Source organism: Budorcas taxicolor, chromosome 9 (assembly GCF_023091745.1).
Source record: "Budorcas taxicolor isolate Tak-1 chromosome 9, Takin1.1, whole genome shotgun sequence".
Lineage (NCBI taxonomy): Eukaryota > Metazoa > Chordata > Mammalia > Artiodactyla > Bovidae > Budorcas > Budorcas taxicolor.
In genome coordinates, this window is record NC_068918.1 from 19900913 (window position 1) to 19927172 (window position 26260).

The following is a 26260-nucleotide window of genomic DNA, read 5'->3' on the forward strand; positions in this document are numbered from 1 at the left end:
GGAAGCCTCTTCTCCTGCCTCTGACCTTGCAAGGTTTTGGGGAGTTGCCTGGCCTGTGCTTCTCTCCTGGGGTTCACAAGGTCTCATCCCCTACTAGAGCTGACCATCAGTGCAAAGAGCAACACAAATCACAAACATGTCATTTCCTTCCTACTCTCCAGCCCTTTCTTCAGCCTGACAATGAAAAATTGGCATCTTGGCATCACATTGAGCAGCACAACAGCAAGCAGCTTGCCTTGGTCATTAAATCAATCAGCCATTATTAAATTCTTCATTAAGGCTACCCCCAACCCTCAGCTTTCATTAAGCCACATTTCCTAATGTCTAAAGCACTTGTGTTAGAAAGGTGCTAGAGGGAGAGACAAAGGAGCAGAATTACCTTCATTAATGCCTTGGGGTATCATCGGTGCTAAAGTTGATGAATCCATCAAGGTGCTTTATATTACTGAGTGGTAATAATAATATCTCTATCTGTGTAACCATTTAAGATTTCCAAAGCAATTTCAAAAGCATTATCTTAATCTCAAAATAAGCCCAAAGTCTCTGTGCATGGCTTAGTTCCTATAATTTTGAAGATAAAGACACAGAGGAGGTCTCAGAGAATTTAGAGTTTTTCTGAAATCACTGTAAGAGTAAAACTGGAAGCCTAGATGAGAAGCTAGGTCTTTCTGACACCACAGAGCTCTCCACTCCTTACGGTGCCAAGACCTAGAACAGAGTTTGATGAATAGCTGTTCTGTGTTTTTATGTGTCAGTGGCATAATGTGCATCAGAAGAAGGATCAGAAAGTCGATACCAACATGGCACCAGGCCAGGTATCAGGGCAGCTCCAGCCTGGTCCCAGCAAGGGGCTTTGGCAGAAGGAAAACACCAAGACATCTTGAGTCAGAATGGGAAGACGCTAAGTCTCTACAAACCTTGGAGGCAATATGAAATCCAAAATCATCACACCATCACTAGGCATATGAAGCTGTCTCAGCCTTGCTGAGTATTTTCCAGAATTTTACTGCTATGGAAACATAGGTGAGTGAGAACAAGAAAATAATGGGAAATGAAACATCTAGAGGAAAAATATCTTTCTTTGGGAAAAAAAAAGTTTAAAAATGTGCACCTACTGCCACCAAAATGAAATAAAACAGAATGAAGTCATGTTGGAAAAAAATACAAACATTGGAAAGGCAACTCTTCCCCGGGGCAGAATACTGTTTCCTTAGCTGCTTAGTACAGTCTCTGTCTTAAGAATATTTATTCTACCAACTTAACTTTCTGTGCCTAATTGTCTACATTCTGCTGTTTAAGCAAGATTTTCTAAACCATAGATGGATTTTTTAATTATCAGGGCTTGCTTTTTTGGATATTTTTGGTTTTTTTTCCCAGATTTATGTTGGTTCCCTATCTGTACACACAAAACAAGTTTGACCAGTTCACTTACTCATTGTACAGTTCTGGGATATTTTGGGTTTTTTTCCCAGATTTATGTTCATTCACTATCTGTACACACAAAACAAGTTTGACCAGTTCACTTACTCATCGTACAGTTCTGGGCAAAATACTTAGCTGCTCCGTGCCTCGGTTTCCTTATCTGCAAAATGTGGATATTAACAGGACCTATCTCATACGACTGTGAAGAAGATTTAATAAATGAATGTTTATAAAGTACTTAGCATAGTGCCTGACACATATAAAATATATATGTGTATATTAAATATATGACATGCATATATATATGTGTCTGTATATATATGTATATATAAAATATTGTATATAATATATATAAAATATGATATACACTACAATATAGCATACTGTATAAAAGTGTTTTTAAATGAATGAATTAATTAAAATGAAAAAACAAAAGGTTGAATTACATTGCCCAAACAAGTGGTATTCTTTCCACACAACACAGAGCAGCCTGCTACCACCTCTGCCCAATATATATATGTGTCTGTGTATCTATGTATATATAAAATATTGTATATAATATATATAAAATGTGATATACACTACAATATAGCATACTGTATAAAAGTGTTTTTAAATGAATGAATTAATTAAAATGAAAAAACAAAAGGTTGAATTACATTGCCCAAACAAGTGGTATTCTTTCCACACAACACAGAGCAGCCTGCTACCACCTCTGCCCAATATATATATGTGTCTGTGTATCTATGTATATATAAAATATTGTATATAATATATATAAAATATGATATATGCTACAATATAGCATACTGTATAAAAGTGTTTTTAAATGAATGAATTAATTAAAATGAAAAAACAAAAGGTTGAATTACATTGCCCAAACAAGTGGTATTCTTTCCACACAACACAGAGCAGCCTGCTACCACCTCTGCCCAATATATATATGTGTCTGTGTATCTATGTATATATAAAATATTGTATATAATATATATAAAATGTGATATACACTACAATATAGCATACTGTATAAAAGTGTTTTTAAATGAATGAATTAATTAAAATGAAAAAACAAAAGGTTGAATTACATTGCCCAAACAAGTGGCATTCTTTCCACACAACACAGAGCAGCCTGCTACCGCCTCTGCCCGGACTTTTCCGCACTAGCGACCAGTAGCCTCGTTGAACACTTACTGTCTCTCTGATAGTCATTTAGCTTTTCATGCTTTTCTTCCCAGAGAGGCTATAAGTTCCTTGATGGTACAACAAATGTGTTATGTGTCTTTTTTTTGCCCCTAGCACCTATTAAAATTCTAAGTATGCAGCAAATGCTGGGGAAAAGGGTACTTTTTAAAACACTGATTTGAATTAAGTACTATTCACTCAGTTTACTTGTCGTAAAGATCCAACCAACATACAAGGACACCTTTTCCCTCACAGCAAGAGTGCCACTGACTACGTTAATGACTATATTAACTATGTTAACATATATATATAATATATATATATACACATATATACTTCCCTTCAGTGGTGTAAAAGAGCTCAATCTTTTTCTCAGAATGGAGGAAATATAGTAATTCACTAGCCATAATTTGTGAATTTACTGTTGGCTCATGTTTTAAAATATCTTTAAAGATTTCTTTTGAAGCGTCCATTCGGAGCACTATAGTAACACCAAATCCATTGCTTCTTTTCAACTTTGTTTAAAGTTGCGTATTTTAAACATGAAAATGGCCTGGTTTGGGCCAGACCCAATCAAGGTCCTAGTGAAGTTTGGCACTCCTGGTCATTGCTGTTATTTCAGGATTATTTCTCTAATTACTGCATAATTGTCCTAGTTTTTAGAGACTGTCCTATTTTGCTCAGAGATTTGTTCCAGTATTTCGTAACATTTCTCAGGACAATATTTTTTCTCTTTCATTTTTCATGGTATGAACCAAGGGCATATTTTGAAATATTCTGCAGTTCCCAGAATATTTGTTTAAAGAGCATCCTTATAAGGAAGCAATACAGAAGCTCTGCTGAGACAGAAACCTCATGGAATCCATACCTGCCATTTCTAGGACTGACCTAACCTTAAAATCAGGCTCCCCAGGTGGCTCACTGGTAAAAAATCCACTTGCCAATACAGGAGATGCAGGAGATGTGGGTTCAAATCCCTGGGTTGAGAAGATGCCCCGGAACAGGAAATGGAAAATCACTTCAGTATTCCTGCCTGGAGTATCCAATGAACAGAGGAGCCTGGTGGGCCACAGCCCATGGGTTTACAGAAGAGTCAGGCACAGCTGAGTTACTGAGCACAGTCTTAAAATCAGCTGTAATACAGCACAGCAATGCCTCTAGGATTTTGAAGTTAAGGAATCCTGACCCTACCATGAAATAAAAAGTTGAGAAATATTTAAGTACTTTAGTAAACAGAGCCAGGAAGACTTGAAAAATCAGTCCAAAAAATTAAACCTCTTTTTTGGCTTGCTTTTTGCAAATTACCAAGTACGTGTTTCTCTGTAATTATCTAGTTAATTGCTCTTGTCTATTTTAATCTATTTCTAGTTATTTTATTTTATTGCACTTTCACAGAAGAGTAAAGCTTTGTGGCTGAGAATAAAACAAATATGTATAGTCTACGGCTGTTTTTTTAAAAAAATTTAAGCTACCATCATCATAATCTTCATTCATTTTGAAGGCTGGCCACATAATTTTCTCTGAGACTCCAAGGACTGTAGCCCACCAGGCTCCTCTGTCCATGGGGATTCTCCAGGCAAGAATACTAGAGTGGGTTGCCACGCCCTCCTCCAGGGGATCTTCCCAATGCAGGGATAGAACCCAGGTCTCCTGCATTGCAGGCAGATTCTTTACTGTCTGAGACACCAGGAAAGCCCAATAAATTATAATATAATCATAATTCAAACTAAAGCTTCAAATAGCTGACCATTTGTATATTTTCTTTTGTATGAAAAAACCGTACTGTGGGAACAAACTGACAATAGTACATTTTTCAGGCAAATTTCAGGACAGGTTAGAGGATCTTAGCATGGTCTCACCAATCAGTCTTCCAGCCCTTTCAGACTTTCAGTACTAAAAGTGGTAATCAATGTCCATTATGATAAGCCAAACATGCTGCAAGACGGTCAGTGCTTTCTGAATTGCCACTATATTAGAATCATTAACTTCACTGTATTTAATTGTTTTCTAGTGGTTGTTAATCTGATTCCACATCAGTGGTTGTCTGCTGGATTAAATATGGCATCACCAACTCAATGGATACAAGTTTGAGCAAACTCAGGGAGAGAATGAAGGACAGGCAAGCCTGGTTCACTGCAGTTCATGGGGTTGGAATGAGTCAGACATGATTTAGCAACTAAACCACAGGAACAAATGTGACATACCACTTGCAGGCTAACTGACAAATTACAGGCCAATTATCAGAATATATGTTATCATTATGTTTTGGTTGACACAATTTACTCATGAACATTCCCAATCATTACATGCCAGTGAATTTGAACCTCTCAGATACCTGCTCTCATGCTCTAGGGTCTAGAGCACAATATATTTTCATTCCAAACTTCGTTTCTTAAGGTAGTGTAATCTGCTCTAGATTCCTGGTACATTATCATCACATTCTGTTGATGAAATCAGGTGGGAAATGTGAAGGTATTGCTGAGTCGTGAAGCAGGGTGCCGTCACCCAGGAAAGCAAGACACCATGTCAGGCACAGAGTACTACTGCATTGTCGTGCTGCAGGGCATCAATTCAACCGCTTTTAATTTTGTGGAATCTACTTTTGCTTTCAGAAATTCTGTTGGACAATTTGAAAGAAAGAAGATAAGATTATGTGAATCTTTTCCAAGGATAGCCTGCTCAATAAATGTATAAATCATCTGAACCCGTTCCATGTTTTTTTAAAAAGAACCACAGACCACACTGAAAGTCATTTTGACATTTCAGCATTTTGATTATGTTTTTATTTTTATTAGGTGGGCACACTGTAAATATTATACCTTCGTCTTACCGAGGATTCCATATTTCTTGTAAAGGCTTTGGAAATGGTCCAGTTATTTGCAATAACCTGAAACTGACCTGCACTATATTGCAGCAGGAAGAAACACTATTTTATTTATAGTCACCATCTCACATGTATTTACTGTCTCCAGTCTCCTGAGAAGCACAGAAAACTGTCCTAAAAATTTAATATAGGAGAAAGTATATATCTGATAACTTCCTACTTAGAAAACTTTAAAAAAAAAATGCATAGTTCAATTCAACTCAACAAACATTTACTGAACATTAACTCTAGCTTAGGTGCTGTTATAATATAAAGCTTAGTGTTGCTTTTGCTTTTTGTTATACAGATCAATTATTTCATGGGTCTTTACAAAGTTTTTCAAAATTCACAGAGAATATTTTGCTTATCCCCTTTGAGAAGGTGGAAATAAAAGGGGAGGGTGCATTTTCTTCTACCTCATTTCTAGAATTTCCCAATGTAACCCTGATCAATTCCCACCTATTCTTTCTTTAAAACAATGCTATTTTGTTTCTTCTAAAAAAAAAAAATTTTTTTAAGTTATTGAAAGCCAGACAACTCACTGAACAACTCAAGGAAGACAGCTAGAATTATGTTGAGATGTGCAGTCTTCTCCAGGGACCCAGGTTGTTTGGGCTGGAGGGATCAGAGCAGGAAGGGGAGAACACCTGACTCACAGAACAGGGGAGGGATGGGGAGGAAGAGAATCCGGCACATGGCATGGCGTATCCAGCTAACAGAACAATCAGAAGGTAACATCTAGGGAAGGTGGCAGAAACTTCTGTAGGAGTCAGGTCAGATAAGCCCTGAAGATATATAGTGGAGGAAGGAAGAGGATTCAGGCAGAAGGCAGGAAAAGGGCTGGTGACACCCCGGTACTGTTAGAAAGGCAGCTGTCCTGCTGGTTTCAGAGCAGGGCAGAGACAGTCCTTACGCACATGTCCCCATGATAAAGCTTCACAGAAGATACCATGAGGATGGACCTGTTTATCCACTGCTGCTGCTGCTGTTAAGTCAGTCATGTCCAACTCTCTGTGACCTTTTGTATGTAGCCCTCCAAGCTCCTCTGTCCACGGGATTCTCCAGGCAATAATACTAGAGTGGATTGCCATGCCTTCCTCCAGGGGATCTTCCTGACCCAGGGATCGAACCCATGTCTCATGTTTTTCGCATTGGCAGGTAGGTTCTTTACCACTAGCTCCATATGTATACTTAGATCTGGGATGAGGTGACAGGAGACAAGGAGAAGGAAGGGGAACTTTTCTTAGGGAATAAAGGAGGAGGAAACTCAACTGAATTTTAGACGAGCTCTAAATACCGTGTATACCTTTTGACCTTGAAGTACTATTACTTGATCATACCTATTCATTTAAACCTTAGAAATAGAATTCACAATTATTAGTCTATAGATCCTGTAAGGTATTTTTACAGGACATAGCATTTCATTTTAATGTCCCATATACATTAATGTCACATATGTTGATTTAAAGAAATAATTCTACATATCAATTAATAAGTCCCCTCCCATTGTAGACTTCTAGGGAGACATACTTTGATTACTAGCAACTTATACTTTATATGAAAGCATAAGATAGACAACTAAAACATAGTTTCTTTAGTAAATCCAGAATAATCACCTTCTCATATAGGTGAGAACTACAAGTGATTTTCAACTTAGTTAGGTTTATAAATCAACATGAATATTAGATCACTTACAAAAATAAAGGAAAATAGGTCTGATATTTATATAGGTCTATATTTATGTCTCTAAGGGCTATCTGCCTCCCTAAGGATATCTTTAACAGACTCTGACACATATTTAAACATACCATTCCACAGCTCCCACTCCACGGTAGCTCAATAAACTGAGTTCCTGCCTAACTGACATATGAAATACTAGATTCTTTCTTGAATAAATTTTTTCAACTTTGATCTACACAATAATTGGTTTGCACAAATCTTCAATGTACTTCTTAGATGAAATAAAAACTTTTTAAACAGGAATTGTGGTCAAAGAATGGCATTTCATGAGACTTTCAACTTCGCTACCTGATAAAAAGTAGAATAAAATCTCTATAAATAGCCAAAGTAACCAAACAGAAAGAGAACTTCATTTTGCCTCAATGGCTAACTCCTTCAATGAATGTCTTAGCTTTATGATTCTTCAGGTAGTAATTTCTCTTTTTATTTACCTAAAAAGGAATTAGAGTAGTTCTCAACCTAAAATTAAAGAGAATAGGAGACCAATCGAAGAGTTAAACACCTGTTAAAAATATTAATTTGCATTCTAAAATCCCAAGACTCTGAGAAGCCATAGGAGATCTATAAGATCTCAGTAACTATAAAGTCTTTTAAAATTGCTCCAGAGATGGTTTAAACTAACCAGATGCATCAAAAATCACGGTTCACAGAACTAAAAATACACTGACGTTTTAACAACAGGCTTCCTATGATTCATAATTCTGGCAACATTTTTAAGTTTCATGAAATTTACTTAACTTCAAACTTAATTGAAACTACCTTCCACAAGAGTCTTTTATAATTTCTTATATCTTTCAGTCTAAGAAAATAATTCCCCCGACTGAGGAAGTAGAAGTCATTGTCTGTTATTGTCTATTGTCATGTAGATGAAATAAGAATATTAATTCTCCTCTATTAAAAAGACAGAGAGCTCAAAAAAGTCTACCAACTGACAGATATGAACATTTTTCACTTCCTTCCAAAAGATGAAAAATCACATCAGACAGGAAACACATTCTTTTAGATTAGTGACAGGTATAGAACAAGCAGGCCAGTCAGCCTTCATATTCAGTGTCGGCAGCACGCTCAGCAACAGAGGGGACAGCTCTTCGTTTTTATTGAAGTGACACACATCGTATTATTCCTTCATCTACACATCACCAAGCAGAAAAGTTCCCAAGCAATAAAGCTACTCTATATTGGTTGAATGCCAGGCTCTTCTTTCAAAAAAAAAATAAATAAATAAAATTGCAGTGCTAGAGAGAGAGAGATATGCAAAGGAGGAGGAGGTCATGGAGGGGAAGGAGGGTGGTGATGATGAATCTAGCTTAAAAATTTCTTTAGGAAAAAAAAAAATGTCTTTAGGGAGGAAAGAGGGAAAGTTGTCTGTATTCTCAAACTCATTTCTCCACAGAACAGTAAACTTATTCAGGAGCTGAAAAATGTAACAGCTTTATTTAGAAGCCAAATGATTTAGATTACACAGCACAATAATATGGTTCAGGATATACTTAAACCTGCAGTAGAAAAAGGGTGCTAGTGAAGTAAGAGTTTCAACTGTAAAAATAAAAGCCCCCGCCACCCCTCAAGGCGACCACCAAAAACTCTTGTCTTAGTTCAGGTCTCTCTTTTTCTCAAGAGCCAAATAAACAGTACCGTCAAAGCAGTAAAATGGTGACGCTGCTCAAGATACATTCTGGAAAATGGGAGAGTAAAAGAAGACCCAGCACAAGACTGCATTTAGGACTTACCTGCTCTGATCCCAGTTGGCAGCGAAAAGGACCAGAATCTTCCTGCCATAGTGGTCCAGATTGGCCAGGCCCCCAGGGAAACCATCCTTCAGTGCCTGCTTGATCCCAGGGTCAGTGGCCTTGAAGCTTTTGAACATGTCCAGGTTCTGCTGCCGGTACTCAAAGTATTGGGCCAGGAGGCGGAAGGCCTCAAAGTGATGAAACTTCCTAGCCCGCAAGAAGCGTAAGATGAAGGCATCATCTGTGCGGAGAAAGCCAATGTCCGGCCTAGTGATGACCATGTCCCTCACCTCCTGGATGTCCTGGTGCAGCGTGTCCGGATTCTCGTTGAGCTCCAGGCGGGCTTTCTCCAGGGTCTCAGGAGAGAGACCCGCTTGTAAATGAGTCATTGTCCTGCGTGTTCCTGAGCCTTGCCCCTCTCTCGCTAACTGTCCCACCACCAAGCTGGCCCTGGCCACCACCACACTCCAGCCTCCAGACCTCCCTGCTGCCCGCTTCCTCTTCTTTACAGGAAATGATTTGTCTTGGTGTCCAATCAAGTACCCTGTTGCTCCTGCTTTCCTGCACCTTTTCTCTGAAAGACAGGAACTTCTTTCCCCACCCCACCTTAAAAACAACGTCCTGCCCCGGTTCCCTCTTCCTTTTCCTCCAAAGAGATGCGGCCCTCCGGTGGCCCAGGACCCCTCTTCTTGTCCTCTCTCTCTCCTAACAAAACACCCCTAATTGCACCCAGCACAGGGGGTGCTGATCTTGGTACCGTCCTCTTCTCTTCCGAGATGGTACAAAAACAACCCCCACGCACATCTCAGCCCCAGCACTGTGATGCTTCTGCGGTCCCTACTGAACGATGCTCCTGCCAGGGATAACGACGGAAATTCTGATTAATAATAAGGTGGCTCTTCAGCGCGCTGAGCTCGGGGCGGGGGAGAGAGAGCGTCTTTGCCAGAAGGAAAAAAGAGAGAAAGAGAAAGAGAGGGGAACGAAGCTTATTTCTCCTACTTATTCAGAGATGCTATTTCTAAGACATTTGCGGGATTCCGTTGAAAACATTTAGGATCCAATTAGGTGGCGACTGCAGAGAGCGCACCTTCCCTCCTCCCCTCCTGGATACACCGTGATCTCTTAAGACACCAGAAGGGTTTTTGGTGGCGTTGGCACCCGCGTGGGCTACCCCCCCCCCACCCCACCCCCACCAACTTCTGCCTGCCTCTAGCCCTTTATTTCAACGGACTTGCTGCGGAGGAGGGGGGGGGGAGGGATATCTCTCCGGGAAGGTACATTTCAAAAGCGAGGCTGGGGGGAGGAGAGGGTGGGAAAGAGGAATGGAAGATAAGATTAAAATATCGCTACCTTTTCTACAATGCCCCAAAGCAAGAGAGAAGAAAGAGCAGCCGGCTCCTACCAGCAAACCCGGAGGCGGGGACGCTAAGCAATGCGGCACTCCCTGGCATCCATCAGCCGCGGCTTCGGAGGCGGCGGCGGCGATCGCAGTATCAACTCCTCTCGGTGGGATGGAGCGAGCCGAGAAGAGGGACGGCCGCGGGGACCCGGGCAGAAGACGCACTAGGGAGCAGCCCTGGCCACATCGTCCTCGAGCAGCCGCTTCCTCTCCCCGCGGGAGGGGTGGGAGTTGGTGGCGGGGGCGGGGGGCGGTTGCTGGGGGGAGGCCAGAGCTAGGGCCACCGCTGTCCCAGGTCCTCGCCTGGCCCTGCCATTCTCGCCTGCCAGAGAAGAGAAGGAAGGGAGCGAGAATCGAACGCCTGGATGGAGGAGGCCACGCGGGCAGCCGCCGCCTTTGTGCGCTCGGAGCCGCTGGGGCCGAGGGCGCGGCTGCTGCGGGCCCCGGGCTCTCAGCCTGTGCGCGCCCGGGCGGCAGGAGTCAGACGCGCCCCTCCGGGCTGCCGCCGCGGCCGCTGCTGCTGCTGCGGCTCCGGCTGCCGCTGCTAAAAGAGGACTCGGCTCAGCCCAACTCTCTAATTATCCCAGCACAGATCTCGCTGCGACGTAAGCACTCACAGCTCGCGCACGCACTCCGCTCCACTCGCGCTGACTCGTTTCGATAGGACCGCAATTTCCGTGGCGTTCAGATATCCCGAGCCCCAAGTTTAGCCCGCTCCTGGTCCCCAACTCCCGGGCCGTCTACTCAGGACGGGCGTCGCGGGGCCAGGCCGGGTAGCGACGCCCCGCAGCCTCCCCACGACCCTCTCTCATCCTTTGTGTGCGAGACCCTTGAGCTGCCCGGTGGCGAGAGGCTGTTGTAGATGGTAATTCAGCGACACAACATTTTCTAGTTCCTGTAGGAGGTAATTTTGATGTGGAAGAAGTAAGGAAACATTTTGTACTTGCCGCATTTGTTGTTGACAGAAATGTTGAATTTAGAAAAGACCAGAGTGGTTCCACAGCATTGGGCTGATGATTAAGCCTCCGGAGGAACTTATATGAATAGTATTTCAACCACTCTGGCTGCTAAATTCCTATTGAAGAGGATAGAAATGAGCCGGGGTAGGGGTGGGGGGACCCGTTTTCAGAAGAAGGAAAACAGGCACTCCTTGACTTACATTTCATAATAAAACATGTTTCTGGAGATGCATTTGATAGTTCCCTCAGTTTGATACATCTGTATACTAGAATCATCATGATAGAACAGAAGTCTTTGCCGTTAAGATGACTGTCTAAGAGTTTGAGAAAAATGAATGTTTTGTATTTTCAACCACAGCATGTGTTACTGAGCCTGTCACTTTATAAACTTTGGGCTTATAAAGTGTCAAATGGGGTCCTGAGTTCAGATTAACTCAATGCAATAAATATCTACTGAGCTCCACTTGGTGTGAGCCATTGTCCTAGAGTCTATGGATGGGTGGTCTTGAAGATAAGAATACATTGTTGTATTAGATGACTATTAGAAATTTCAGATTAAAAAACAGGCTTTCTGCTCTCAAGGTGATGGTGCTGACAAAGAGAAAGAAGAGGGGTGGCAGACCTGTATCAGTTCAGTTGCCCAGTTGTGTCCATCTCTTTACGACCTCATGAACCCCAGCACGCCAGGCCTCCCTGTCCGTCACCAACTCCCGGAGTTTACTCAAACTCATGTCCATTGAGTTGGTGATGCCATCTAGCCATCTCATCCTCTGTCGTCCCCTTCTCCTCCTGCCCCCAATCCCTCCCAGCATCAGAGTCTTTTCCAATGAATCAACTCTTCTCATGAGGTGGCCAAAGTATTGGAGTTTCAGCTTTAGCATCAGTCCTTCCAATGAACACCCGGGACTAATCTCCTTTAGAATGGACTGGTTGGATCTCCTTGCAGTCCAAGGGACTCTCAAGAGTCTTCTCCAACACCACAGTTCAAAAGCATCAATTCTTCGGCACTCAGCCTTCTTCACAGTCCAACTCTCACATCCATACATGACTACTGGAAAAACCATAGCCTTGACTAGACAGACCTTTGTTGGCAAAGTAATATTTCTGCTTTTGAATATGCTATCTAGGTTGGTCATAACTTTCCTTCCAAGGAGTAAGCGTCTTTTTAATTTCATGGCTGCAGTCACCATCTGCAGTGATTTTGGAGCCCAAAAAAATAGAGTCTGACACTGTTTCCAGTTTCCCCATCTATTTCCCATGAAGTGATGGGACCAGATGCCATGACTCTACACATGGACATCACCAGATGGTCAACACCGAAATCAGATTGATCATATTCTTTGCAGCCAAAGATGGAGAAGCTCTATACAGTCAGCAAAATCAAGACTGGGAGCTGACTGTCGCTCAGATCATGAGCTCATTGCCAAATTCAGACTTAAATTGAAGAAAGTAGGGAAAACCACTAGACCATTCAGGTATGACCTAAATCAAATCCTTTATGATTATACAGTTCAAGTGAGAAATAGATTTAAGGGCCTAGATCTGATAGATACCGTGCCTGATGAACTATGGACAGCGGTTCGTGACACTGTCTGGGAGACAGGGATCAAGACCATCCCCATGGAAAAGAAATGCAAAAAAGCAAAATGGCTGTCTGGGGAGGCCAAATAGCTGTGAAAAGAAGAGAAGCGAAAAGCAAAGGAGAAATGGAAAGATATAAACATCTGAATGCAGAATTCCAAAGAATAGCAAGGAGAGATAAGAAAGCCTTCCTCAGTGATCAATGCAAAGAAAGAGGAAAAGAAGAGAATGGGAAAGACTAGAGATCTCTTCAAGAAAATTAGAGATACGAAGGGAACATTTCATGCAAAGGTGGGCTCCATAAAGGACAGAAATGGTCTGGACCTAACAGAAGCAGAAGATAGTAAGAAGAGGTGGCAAGAATACACAGAAGAACTGAACAAAAAAGATCTTCACTACCCAGATGATCACGATGGTGTGATCACTCACCTAGAGCCAGACATCCTAGAATGTGAAGTCAAGTGGGCCTTAGAAAGCATCACTACGAACAAAGCTAGTGGAGGTGATGGAATTCCAGCTGAGCTATCTCAAATCCTGAACGAGGATGCTGTGAAAGTGCTGCACTCAATATGCCAGCAAATTTGGAAAACTCAGCAGAGGCCACAGGACTGGAAAAGGTCAGTTTTCATGCCAATCCCAAAGAAAGGCAATGCCAAAGAATACTCAAACTACCGCACAATTGCACTAATCTCACATGCTAGTAAAGTAATGCTCAAAATTCTCCAAGCCAGGCTTCAGCAATACGTGAACCGTGAACTCCCTGATGTTCAAGCTGGTTTTAGAAAAGGCAGAGGAACCAGAGATCAAATTGCCTACATCCACTGGATCATCAAAAAAGCAAGAGAGTTCCAGAAAAACATCTATTTCTGCTTTATTGACTATGCCAAAGCCTTTGACTGTGTGGATCACAATAAACTGTGGAAAATTCTGAAAGATATGGCAGACCTGTACACCATTTTATTAATTAAATCAACACAAAGTAAAGCAGGAACCAGAATAATAAAAATTGTATACATACAGGTAGTCATTATCCTCAAAGAATAAGGGAGGTGGAAAATAAACCATATAGATGTGCGTGTGTATAAACACGCACATCTATATGTATATATATATATGGGCTTCCCAGGTGGTGTTAGTGGTAAAAAAAAAAAAAAAAAGCCTGCCAATGCAGAAGACTTAAGAGAGAGGGTTAGATCCCTGGGTGAGGAGATCCCCTGGAGGAGGGCTTGGCAATCCACTCCAGTATTCTTGCCTGGAGAATCCCATGGACAGAGGAGCCTGGCAGACTACAGTCCATAGGGTCGCAAAGAATTGGATACCACTGAAATGACTTAGCACTACATATATATGTATAGTGCATATATATTAAAAAAATATGTAGTATGGAGAAGGAATATATAATATATATATATATATATATATATATATATATATATATATATATATATATAATATACATGGAGAAGGAAATGGCAACCCACTCCAGTACCTTTGCCCAGAAAATCCCATGGACAGAGGAGCCTAGTTACAGTCCATGGGCTCGCAAACAGTCAGACATGACCGAGCGACTTCACTTCACTTCATACATACATATATATATATATAATATATATATATTCAAAGTCCTTCTAGGATTTTATGTGTTTATGACTATCAAAAGCATTCTGAGTACAACATGAATTGTTAAAATATTTGGATTCCTATTTCCAAAAAAATTGAAAAATTCAATGTAGGACAGTATTCAGCTTTCAATTTCTAACTGAGGAAAATGATTCATATCAAATGCATAGAGAGGTTTTAACTACCACCAGTAAGAAGGTACAGTTCTCCATGAGTCTCCTGTTTCTTCATGTCTTATGAGCAAGGCACTAACTATCCTTTTTTCAAGACCATCTTTTCAAGGCTGTGTGCATAGAGAGCAGCTTTGGAAGAGCCTTAGAAGCTGCAGATAGTACTTCCATCTAAAGGAAGGACTGGTTTGCTTAGGGCTTTAGAGGAAGAGAGATACTGTCTCCCTCCTGAACAAAGGTCAAGCATATTTATTTGGTTTCCTTCAACTCTAGAGTTACTCTCCTGTAAGGCCACCCACTGGGTATGCAAATATAACTCTTCTCTTAGGCTTGTGGGGATTGGGCTCAGAAAACCAACCCCAAAGATGCTGATGTTCAGACTGCTCGCTGAGTCTGAGTCTTTCATCTGTAACCCAGGAGTTTTGTATCCATGAAACTGTGGCCATCTAACTTGTTGACTTGCAGGAAGGGTTAAATCTCAAATCCTTCAAGGTGCTTAAAATTGCTTAATTTTGTTCCCTGAGATGGAAATATTAAACTATATTATTAGATAAGAATTTATAAAATAAAACCTGTTGGTCATTGAAATGGTATAACCCATGTTTAGTGATGAGGCTTTCATTATATATCAATAATACAATTGCCTCAAAAAAGTTCATGTCAACATATCAGTATATGATATAGATCACTTCTGTCATGCAGTAGCATTGTTGGAGTTGGCCAGTTAGTTGTATTTACAAACTACTAAGTCCTTCAATGATTGTACTTTTATTCTGTCTCCCTTGTACACTTGAAATCAGTTCTGAAGCCAAAATAAATATGTGAAGCCTTCTAAGAATGCAACAAGATGTTTATCCAGATGACAATCAGAGCATTTAATTCTTATTCAAAATTAACGCACTTTGACAAATTAATGGAAAGTAATGTAAAAACTGTTATTGTTCAGTCACTAATTCATGTCCGACTCTTTGCCACCCCATGGACTACAGCAATGTAAAAACTAGAATATGAAAATAAATTTACTAAGCAACAGGAATAATTAAATCATAATTAGAAAATGATTAAATTAAGGACTTCAGGTGTTTTCAAGCAATCAAAAGGACAGTTTGCTTTACTGCTGTATTAAAATGGAGAGAGTAGTTTTTGTTTTAAAGCATTTTATCCCATTTGTTGTCCAATAAAATATATGTACCATAAGAGGCACAAAACAAGATGTATAATTCAGTGACATATTATAAAGTAAACACCTACCCAGGTTAGGAGTAGAACATTGCAGTTACCCAAAAAAGCCCCCTTATCCTTCCTTCATAACTACTGGCTTTTCTTCCCAAAAAACAAAACCATTCTATCTTCATTTTGGAAATAATCACTTCAAATCACTTGTCTTTCTTTAAAATTTTGCAAACTAAGTAACTATGCCCTACAAATTAGTCTTTTTTCTTTGACTTAAATAAATACAATCATTCATATGTGATTTTATGATTGGTTACTTTCTTTCAATATTCTGTTTATAAGATTCACCTAACTGGTTGCATGTAGTTCGTTCAACCATAATCAGTGATGATGCATAGAATATCATTGTACAAATGACATTCCCATCCATTCTCCTGTTCATGAAAATTGTGTTGTTTTCTCTTTGGGACTATTAGGACTCGTGATGTATGAACATTCTGGTACAAGTCTCAGTGCATGTGGACATAACCTAGGAATGAAATTGCTGGGTCATGTGGAACATGCATTTTCAAATTCAGTTGTTATCATTGTTGTTTAGTTGCTCGGTTGTGTCCAGCTCTTTCTCAGCCTCATGGACTGTAGCCCATCAGGCTCCTCTGTCCATGGAATTTCCCAGGCAAGAATACTGGAGCAGGTTGCCATCAACCCAGGGACGGGCCCCATGTCTCCTGCGTTGGCAGGTGGATTCTTTACCGCTGAGCCACCAGAGAACACCATCAAATTCAGTAAACAATGCCAAACTATTTATACCCTAATGATTGTGTCATTTCACCCTGCCTCCAACAGTATGTAAGGTTTTTCACTGTACACAGTTCTCATAAGTTCTTACTATTGTCTATCATTTTAACTGTATTTTAATTAAAACCATGTTTTAATTTTAAACAGGAGAATTTCATAGTGGTTTTCATATATATTTCCATGATTGCTAATGAGGTTATGAAGTTTCCATACATTTGACCATTTGTATAACCTTTTTTGTGAAGTATCATTTTGAGAATTTTGCCCAGTTTTAGAGTGGATTGTTTATTATAGTTATAGTTCTTTATAGATTCAGAATATGAATCCTTTGTCAGTTATATATGTTACAACTATCTTCTTCCAGTCTGTGACTTGTTTTTTTACTCTTTTTAATAGTGTCTTTTGATTAATGTAATTTAAAATTTTAACATAGCTTAATTTTTTCCTATGTATAGCGTTTTTGTGTCTTGTTCAAGGATGTTTTAGGTCACTGAGATATTCTCTGATATTACCTTTTAGTTGTTTGAGTCTTTTGCCTTTCACATTTGGACCTCCTGCGGTCCATCTGAGACTGAGTTTAGTGCAGAGTGTGGGAAAGATCAAGCACTGGTTTTTTTTCCCTATGTGACTATCCAATTGACTCAGCACCATTTACTGAGACTATTTATTGAAAAGACTATGTTTTTCCAAATGAGCAGAAGAGCTACCATTGTCACAAAATAACTGTCCATATATACATTGATTTTAACTATATACAAATTTTAAGCCCCACAAGACATCATTGTTTTACAACCAATATTTCTCAGTGTTTCTCAAAGTAGGTACCCCAGGCTAGTACCATCGCCTGGGAAGTTGTTAGAAACGTAACTTCCCAACCCTGACATACTGAATCAGAAATCCTGGTGAGGGATCTCAAACTGTCATCCAGACAGCCTTTCAGGCTTTAATAATGTACACTAAAGTTTGACAATTATTGCTCTAGATTTACATATTTATCCTTTTCATTATTCTTCATTCCAAATTATCATTCGTAGTCTCTTTTATCCAGAGGTTCATTTCGTTTCTTTCTCCCTCTCTCTTTTTTCCCTATATAGGTAGTACTGCAGACAAGGGTATGGTCTTTAATAGTACTGCAGAGATGAGGTGTTGCAGAAAGTGAAGTCGCTCAGTCGTGTCCGACTCTTTGCGACCCCATGGACTGCAGCCTACCAGGCTCCTCCCTCCATGGGATTCTCCAGGCAAGAGTACTGGAGTGAGTTGCCATTTCCTTCTCCAGGGGATCTTCCCGACCCAGGGATTGAACCCAGGTCTCCCACATTCCAGGCAGACGCTTTAACCTCTGAACCACCAGGGAGGTGTTGCAGAAGTAGCTGACAAATTCTCATTTCATCTTGGTATTGTATTACTGGTAATATCACACCTTCACAGAAACCAGTAATAGGAAATTGATCCAGCTATCCCCTTGATGAACAAATACTTCCCAGAGACCCTATTTCATGTAGTCTAGGTGATTGAACTGCTGTCTCCGTTCTTTCAGAGAAGTAAATGTACTCAAGGAGGTGATTACATTAAATTATTAGCCTGACAGTTTTTGTTAAATTTATAATACATATTATATATAACTATTTTAATTATTATCTCATATCACAGATCTATAGTAAATCAATTTCTTAGTTATTTTATTTTACTTTGCAAAGTTGTTTCCTACTTTTAAATAAAACTTTACTAAAAAGATTTGCCTGGATCACTTCATTCTATGTGTCAATAGTTCTGATATAGCTGTGCAGATGAAACTAGATTAAAATAATCATTAAGGATCACCTCAAGGAAAAAGAGTCCATAAGAGCGGGGTATGTGTGTGTGCGTGTGTGTGTGTTGTGTGTGTGTGTGAAGATCTGGATGGATGTATATGAACCTCAGCTATTTTTAACACAATCACCAACTGAATGCTCTTTCCCTGGGCAGCAGTTTTTTATAAGCAACACTAGCCGTCAAATGAGTCCCCCCCAAATACAATACTAAAGAGTCTGTCAAACAGAAGATACTTCAAGAGAAAACATGTAGAAAACTAACATTATGCTGAATTTCCCAGACTTGTCACTCTGTAAATAAAGGCAGCATATCCAGGCTTGTCCGTGGCAGTGAATATGCTTGTGACTAAATGTCATCCTGTTGACAATGTCTCATTAGTAGATAAGAACAATTTCAGTTCTGCTTCATTGCTCTTACTTTGAGGCATATAATTTCAGTTATAACATATTTTCATACCAACTGCTCAAACTTGAATCTCTTTCATTTTTATTCTCCAAAATATTGAGAATCCTATTATTGCATCATATCTGTTACCAATCAGTTAATAGGACCTAGGTTTGTTCTAATGGAACATAATTAGCTAAACTTCATGAAAGTTTGAAGTAAATTTTGTACAAAAAGTGCATGGAAGTCATACATATGTTTGCCCTGCTTATAGCCCCAATGTTCAGCACAGATTAAATGCTCAAAAAGGCCACCATTGAAAATAAGTGGAAGAAAAGTAAAACTTGTGGAATTAAAAAAAATCCCTACGTGTTCCAACTATAAGTGAGCATTTTTAAGTGAGAATAGACCACATAATATACCAGTGAAATATTTTAGATTCTTGAAAGCAATTGTTTTTGACATTTGACTGTATGTTACAAATTGATTTTCTAGGATTTCTTTTGCAGTTCAGTTAAATCATCCTTTGAAAGTGCCTTCCTTAGATATCCATTGGTTCACTTCCTTTTAGGCTACAAACATTCAAGTGCCTTTCCCAAACTGTTTATCTTCTGGCTTACTAGAGAGGATTATGTAGTAGAAGAAAGTCTTGAAACTGTCCAGCGGGATCTGTGCGGACAGATTATTAAGATGACACTCTCACTGATACAAAGAGCACTTTAAACATCCTTCTAGTAAGTCATGGACAATCCTCAGATGAAGTTTGAAAAAAGCAAAATGCTTTTTAAAGGTGGGAATGCAGTTTTGGTTCTCTGAAAATTCATTTATTCTTTCACCAAATATTTATTGAAAACCAATGTAGACCCTGTGCTAGGCAACTTTTGCTTCCTTTTTAGCTCACCACTGTATAATATACTGTAGCTAAATTATGTGAACTATTAGAGGATTAATTGGCAAAAGCCTCATTTTTAGGGTTGTTTTGCTAAGATCACGTTTTCTGGTTTCAGATTGACACAGGTCTATAAATTCATGCAGAATCCTTTGGGATAGTAACCATCACAGGTGATACTGTGGTTTCTCAAACTGTAACCTAAAGGATGTCCTTTAGCATCTCTTTCCTGCTGCTGCTGCTGCTAAGTCGCTTCAGTCATGTCCGACTCTGTGTGACCCCATAGACGGAGGCCCACCAGATTCCCCCGTCCCTGGGATTCTCCAGGCAAGAACACTGAAGTGGGTTGCCATTTCCTTTTCCAATGCATGAAAGTGAAAAGTGAAAGGGAAGTTGTTCAGTCGTGTCCGACTCTTCGCGACCCCATGGACTGCAGCCCACCAGGTTCCTCCGCCCATGGAATTTTCCAGGCAAGACTACTGAAGTGGGGTGCCATTGCCTTCTCTGAGCATCTCTTTAGGAGCACCTAAATTTATCCAAAACAGGTTTCCTCAACCTATTTAAGATATCATCCAGTGACCTCATAGGTAAGGTAGACCTTTGGGTGTTGTGCAATCTCTGCAAAGTGTGCTTATTTAGTTTTCTTCCACTCAAATCAGTATGGAATACAACCTGGAGTCCTTAAAAAATGTGTCTGTTTAGTTCAGTTCAGTCACTCAGTCATGTCTGACTCTTCGCAACCCCATGGATTGCAGCTTGCCATATTTCTCTGTCCATCACCAACACCAGGAGCTTGCTCAAACTCGTGCCCACTGAGTCGGTGATGCCATCCAACTATTTAATTCTTGGTTGTCTCCTTCTGCTGCCTTCAATCTTTCCCAGCATCAGGGTCTTTCCCAGTGAGTCAGTTCGTCACATCAGTTGGCCAAAGTATTGGAGTTTCAGCTTCAGCATCAGTCCTTCCAAAGAATATTCAGGACTGATTTCCTTTAGGATTGACTGGTTGGATCTCCTGCAATCCAAGGGACTCTCAAGAGTCTTCAACACCATAGTTCAAAAGCATCAATTCTTCTGCGCTCAGCTTTCTTTATAGTCCAACTCTCACATCCATACATGACTACTGGAAAAGCCATAGCCTTGACTAGACGGACCTTTGTCAGCATCAGAACAAGACCCAGTTTTCTCCACAGTCAGTCTCTCCCATCAGGAAGCTTCCATAAGCCTCTTATCCTTATCCATCTGATGGTGGGCAGAATGAAAACCACAGTCACAGAAAACTAATCAAACTGATCACATGGGCCACACCCTTGTCTAACTCAATGAAACTATGAGCCATGCTGCGTAGGGCCACCCAAGACGGATGGGTCATGGTGGAGAGTTCTGACAAAACATGGTCCACTGGAGAAGGGAAAGGCAAACCACTTCAGTATTCTTGCCTTGAGAACCCCATGAACAGTATGAAACAGCAAAATGATGTGTCTGCTTGTTCCCTATAATTAAGAGCAACTGGCCTTGGTTTCATCAACTGACATGAAGCTTGGCTAATTTCTGTGTCAGAGTAACCAGACGTCTTTGAGAGTATTTCTAACGACAGTTTTCCCTTTAGCAATGTCAGCAGCTACTTTACCTTTTCTACCTCTGATTGATCCAGGTTTTCACAGCTGGATCCAATCTGCTTCTGAAAATTCCAGCCCTTCTCAGCTTCCCAGGTCAATCAAAACAAAAGTAAGGTGTCCACCAGAGTTTCCAGATTCAGATGGCATTAGGGACCCAGCAGCTGGGTATCTTAAAATGTGAAACAGCCTGTGTAAGGCCACAGGGAGTGTTGGTAACTGTGACAAATATGAAAGCATATTTAACTTTCAGATCTTCTGATTTCTTTCCACACTATGTGTGTGTGTGTGTGTGTGTTAGTCACTCAGTCGTGTCCAACTCTTTGCAACCCCCTGAACTGTAGCCCACCAGGCTCCTCTGTCCACAAGATTCTCCAGGCAAGAATACTGGAGTGGATAACCATTACTAAGCCCCCAAAACATCTGCTGGGCTGTCATTTTCCATCCTTTAATGTAAGCTAGTATTTTCTGCCTAAGCTTCTCTATCGTGCTTCAAACCCGAGATTTTGTGAGCCACAGTTCCTGCAGCCTCCAGATGCTCAAGTTGGTTGTGCTGCCCCACTGACTTCTCCCACCCTCAGCTTTATCTGCCAAGCTCCCTGGGACATGGTATACCAGAAGTTCATTCCCATGTGATCCGTGAGTCACAGCACCTCAAACTCCCTTATATCGGACACACAAGTGGGCTCATTCTGCAGGATTGAGCTATGAAGCCTGCCTCAGACACTTCCATGCTGAACAGCCATCTGTTATTCTGCTTTGCTGGTTCTGTTTGCTCCCCTTGTGGCCAGAATATTGCCTTGTGTCTGAAACCAGGCATCAGTCCTCAGTAGAAAATTTCTCCAGAAGCTGACGAGGAACTCTCTGACTTGTGAGTGTTCTCCCACCAGTCTGAGCACTGGAGGCTGCACCATCACTTTCTGTACCTGCAGCCAGGCTGCCAGAGTCATGGTCAAGGGCATGTCTCTCCTACAACCCTGTGTGGGGAAGATATAGGCCCTTCTGGAGAATGGAGCCCAGCAGATTCTCAGAGAGAGATTTTCTGGCTCCACATTTCTTCTCTACCCAGCCAACAACTGTCCTGAGTCTACCAAAATTACAATTCAAGGCAGAATATACCTTGAATAGGCCAGAATATGCCTTCTGTTTTCCACTCAGTGGATTATGCAAGTTTCTTCTCACATTTCAAGAAACTGATGATGAGTTTGATGTTGGCCACCAGATGCAAAGCTGTTCATAACATACAGGCCAGGGTACGCTGCCCTGTAAAATTTGCATTTGGCTCAGTCAACCTGCTAGCTGTCCATTTTCATACTACTTGATTCCAAAAGGGTGAAAGACTTATTTACTATAAATACTTCCCCACACCTCAGCAACTTTGCAGCAAGTGCCTGTCATATTACTGTGGAAAAGTTACTATGGAAAAAGATCTGAAGGACTCTCACAAAGAAGCAAAATATAATTTAAAAATAACATTGTAATGAAAAACAGAAGCCGTTTCTCCAATTAGTAGCAATTTTCTCCAATTAGAAGTTAGTTTCAAATTGTCTATTTCTCATTCACTCACTCATGTCTGACTCTTTGCAACCCAATGGACAGTAGCCTGCCAGGCTCCTCTGCCCATAGAATTTTTCAGGCAAGAATACTGGAGCAGATTGTCATTTTCTTCTCCAGGGGATCTTCCTGAATCAGGGATTGAACCTATGTCTCCTATATTGGCAGGCGGATTCTTTACTACTGTGCCACAAACACTAATCACTAGAAAATAACATCCTATTTCTATCTTTTGATCTTACAACCCTCAAGAACCTTCAAAACAACACTTTAAAGATAGTTGACATTTTCTGGGATCCAAGTTACAAAAGAATTTTGTAATAGTTTGATGTATATTTATTATAGAGTAGAAGAAATAAAACACAGGTGTCATTATTCCAAAATTAATTGAACAATAAGTGACTTCATATGACCGTAAGAGTTCCTAAAATATAAAATAACTGATGGAGAAAAATGTATGGTTCAGTTCTTCAAAATACCCCATGCTTCATATAAACAGATTTACTCACAATTCCCCATTATCATCTTATACTTTTTTCCAGAACCACCCTTTGCTCACTACTTATAGCTTCAGAGCAGAGCTCAAGTCAAAAACGTGGTCTGGCTTCCCAGCAGAGGGTGCTACAAACTTGAACGAGCTTGGCTATCATCCAAGGGCCAAAAGTACAGTGATCTCCTGGGGTCTGGACTATCAAAAGCCAGTTGAAAGTAGGATTGCCTGATTCAGAAAAAAAAGAGAACAAAATTGCCCAATTCAGAAAAAAATTGATTTTCAAATAACAAATAAAATTTTACCATGAATATGCCCCCATGAAATCTGAGATATATTTATACTAAAAAAAAAAATTAAATCTAAATCTAGTCTGTACAGCCCACTGTTTTATCTGGTGTGCTGTGCTTAGTCGGTCAGTTGTATCCGACTCTTTGCAACCTCATAGACTATAGCCTGCCAGGTTCCTCTGTCCATGGGGATTCTCCAGGCAAAAATACTGGAGTGAGTTGCCATACCCTTCTCCATGAGATCTTCCCTACCCAGCAGTCGAACCTGGGTCTCCCGCATTGCAGGTGGATTCTTTACTTTGTGAGCCACACCAGGGTAGCCTTAGTTGAAAAGCCTCTTGCCCACAGAAGGGAAGAAAGAAACTTTAACAGTAAAAGACAGGTCCTGTTTATTCAATACCAGAAATGGAAGCAGGGAAGACATAGGCAAGGAGCTGGTGAGTAAGACGAGGCTCATACTAACGGCACTGAACCTGACCGCTAGGAGCTTAGACTGCGGGTCTGTGGGGTAGCCATAATGGAGAATGGGTGCAGTGGATCCAGGGGCCACTTCCCACTGGAGTTCACCACGGGTTTCTGTAGTCTCGGAAGACTACATTTGATTTATCTGGTCATTTGGTTTACCTGGTCCATCTTACATGATTGCGTCAACCCTTGTTGGGAGGGCAGAGGCTCCAGGACACTGCTCTATCTCATGCAAGGGAATAGAAAGGCTGGGGAATTACAAGTTCAGAGAAACTCAATGGATGTTTGAGTTACACGTGTCTTTTGAGATAATCCCTGCCTTTGAAGTGTGCTTGGTTTAAAGGACCCAGAAACAGCAGGCACAGTGGGGTCTGCTTGCATCCTCAAAGAAATACTTGGGCTTTCTTCAGGAAATTTGTATTGACTTCCCAACACCTGATGCAATCATGTCTCAAAGGAGCTGCTGTGGATGTTTATGTTAATGTTTTGTGATTATGAGACTGAAACTTATTTTTCTCCAAAGACAAAAAATGGAACTTTCAGAGCCTCAAGAACTGTATGTTTGTTTCAGAAATGATCAATGAATCAAAATGTGATTGAGACTTTCAAAAAGAGGGGGAAAAGTAACTGGTAAACAATAATTGCACCTCTTTATTGCTGTAAAACTGAAATATTTCACTGTGAATACTAAAACTATTGAAGCTAAATCTGTGCAAGACCAAGTACTCCTGTCTTACAGAAAATGGTTAGCTGTCCTTCAGTGACAGAGTGATTTTAACGTGACCAGGATTTAAGTTATTGGATAAGCAAGGAGTACCATGTGGACTTTATTAATATCTGGTGATGTGCTTCTGGATTTATGTCCCATCTTCTCCCCTTCTCATCTCACATCAACTAGCCCAGTTTCTGGACTTGCCCTGCTCACCTGTATAAACAGCACAGCATTTCTACCAAATGAACTGTAACATTCACAAGGAAGACTGGTATTTCAGCCTAAGAGGCTTAACCCTGGAAAAAAAATCATTCTGAACACAAAATACCATATTAAACACCATGAGAATAAGGAAATGGCATGAAATTAGGAACACCAGTCAAAGCAAGAGCTTTAGTTTAGCTCATAAGCTTTATCTTTTATTCTAATGCCCAGACTGTCTGGTTTACATGAGAATTTACTTATCCTGCAGGGCTTAAGCCATCTTCTAAAGTTCATTTTACTGTTTGTATAAAAATATGTTTTAAACTTTTTCAAAATTGAGAATTTCTCATAGTGTCAAATAATAAATCAGCATTATACTAATCCTGATTAGTGGTCATTTTACTTTCAGGAAAATGACACATGAGAATGTATTCTTAGTTTACTTCCTGAAGAAGTGTCACCAAATTTATAATGCTGGTAACTGTTCAGGTAACGGCAGGGAGATAAAATCAAAGAGGGGCACCTTGGGGCTTTAAGCAATTTGGCATTATTTTATTTTATAGTATATAACTTGGTGTAAGGGTTACCTCATAATATACTTTCTGTGTCTATGTCTTACATGTTTCACAATAAGCTTTTAAGAGAGAAGAAACCAGAGTTGTTTCAATAATATACATACTTCAGCGACTCAAATATACAAATCAAAGTATGTGACACACATTTATTTAGTATGATTTTTGTCCTTAGGTACACAATTATCCTTCCTGTTTGATGTCTCTATATTCATTCAATTACAAGGCAAAGAAAAATATTTTGATGAGTTCTCAAAATGATTTTGTATTTTTTAAAAATGTTGTTGTTTTGGGGGTTCTTGAACCTCACAAACCTCTCTGACTACCACCCTACCCCTCTCCTCCCCACTCATCTCCTTTAAACCTTTTCAAAAGGCTATTTAAGTCTTTGGCATCAAGACAAATTTGGCACCAAGGTAGAAGAAACAGAAGCAGATCCTTGTAAATTGTGTAAGGAGATTAGACTCTATCCTAAGGAGAATGGAAACCAATGCAAATCAGGAAATCACCTAGTAAGATAACTACCCTGACCACGGAGGTGCCCGTCCCTGCCCTTAGACCACAGTGAACTTTGTATCTCCTCCTTAAACCCCTTCACCAGATCTCTATTCCCCTCAGTTTAAAGTCCAAATATTATC

General features: G+C 40.3%; 1 protein-coding gene across 1 annotated transcript in view; it reads right to left on the reverse strand.

Annotated features, from left to right (window-relative positions):
* The window catches only part of CLVS2 (clavesin 2), an 84208-nt gene extending 74882 nt beyond the window's left edge, over positions 1 to 9326 (reverse strand). Inside the window, exon 1 of the mRNA XM_052645967.1 lies at positions 8938 to 9326. Coding sequence (XP_052501927.1) covers positions 8938 to 9326 — 389 coding nt within the window. The remainder of the gene's footprint in view (positions 1 to 8937) is intronic.
* Between the last annotated feature and the right edge of the window lie 16934 nt (positions 9327 to 26260).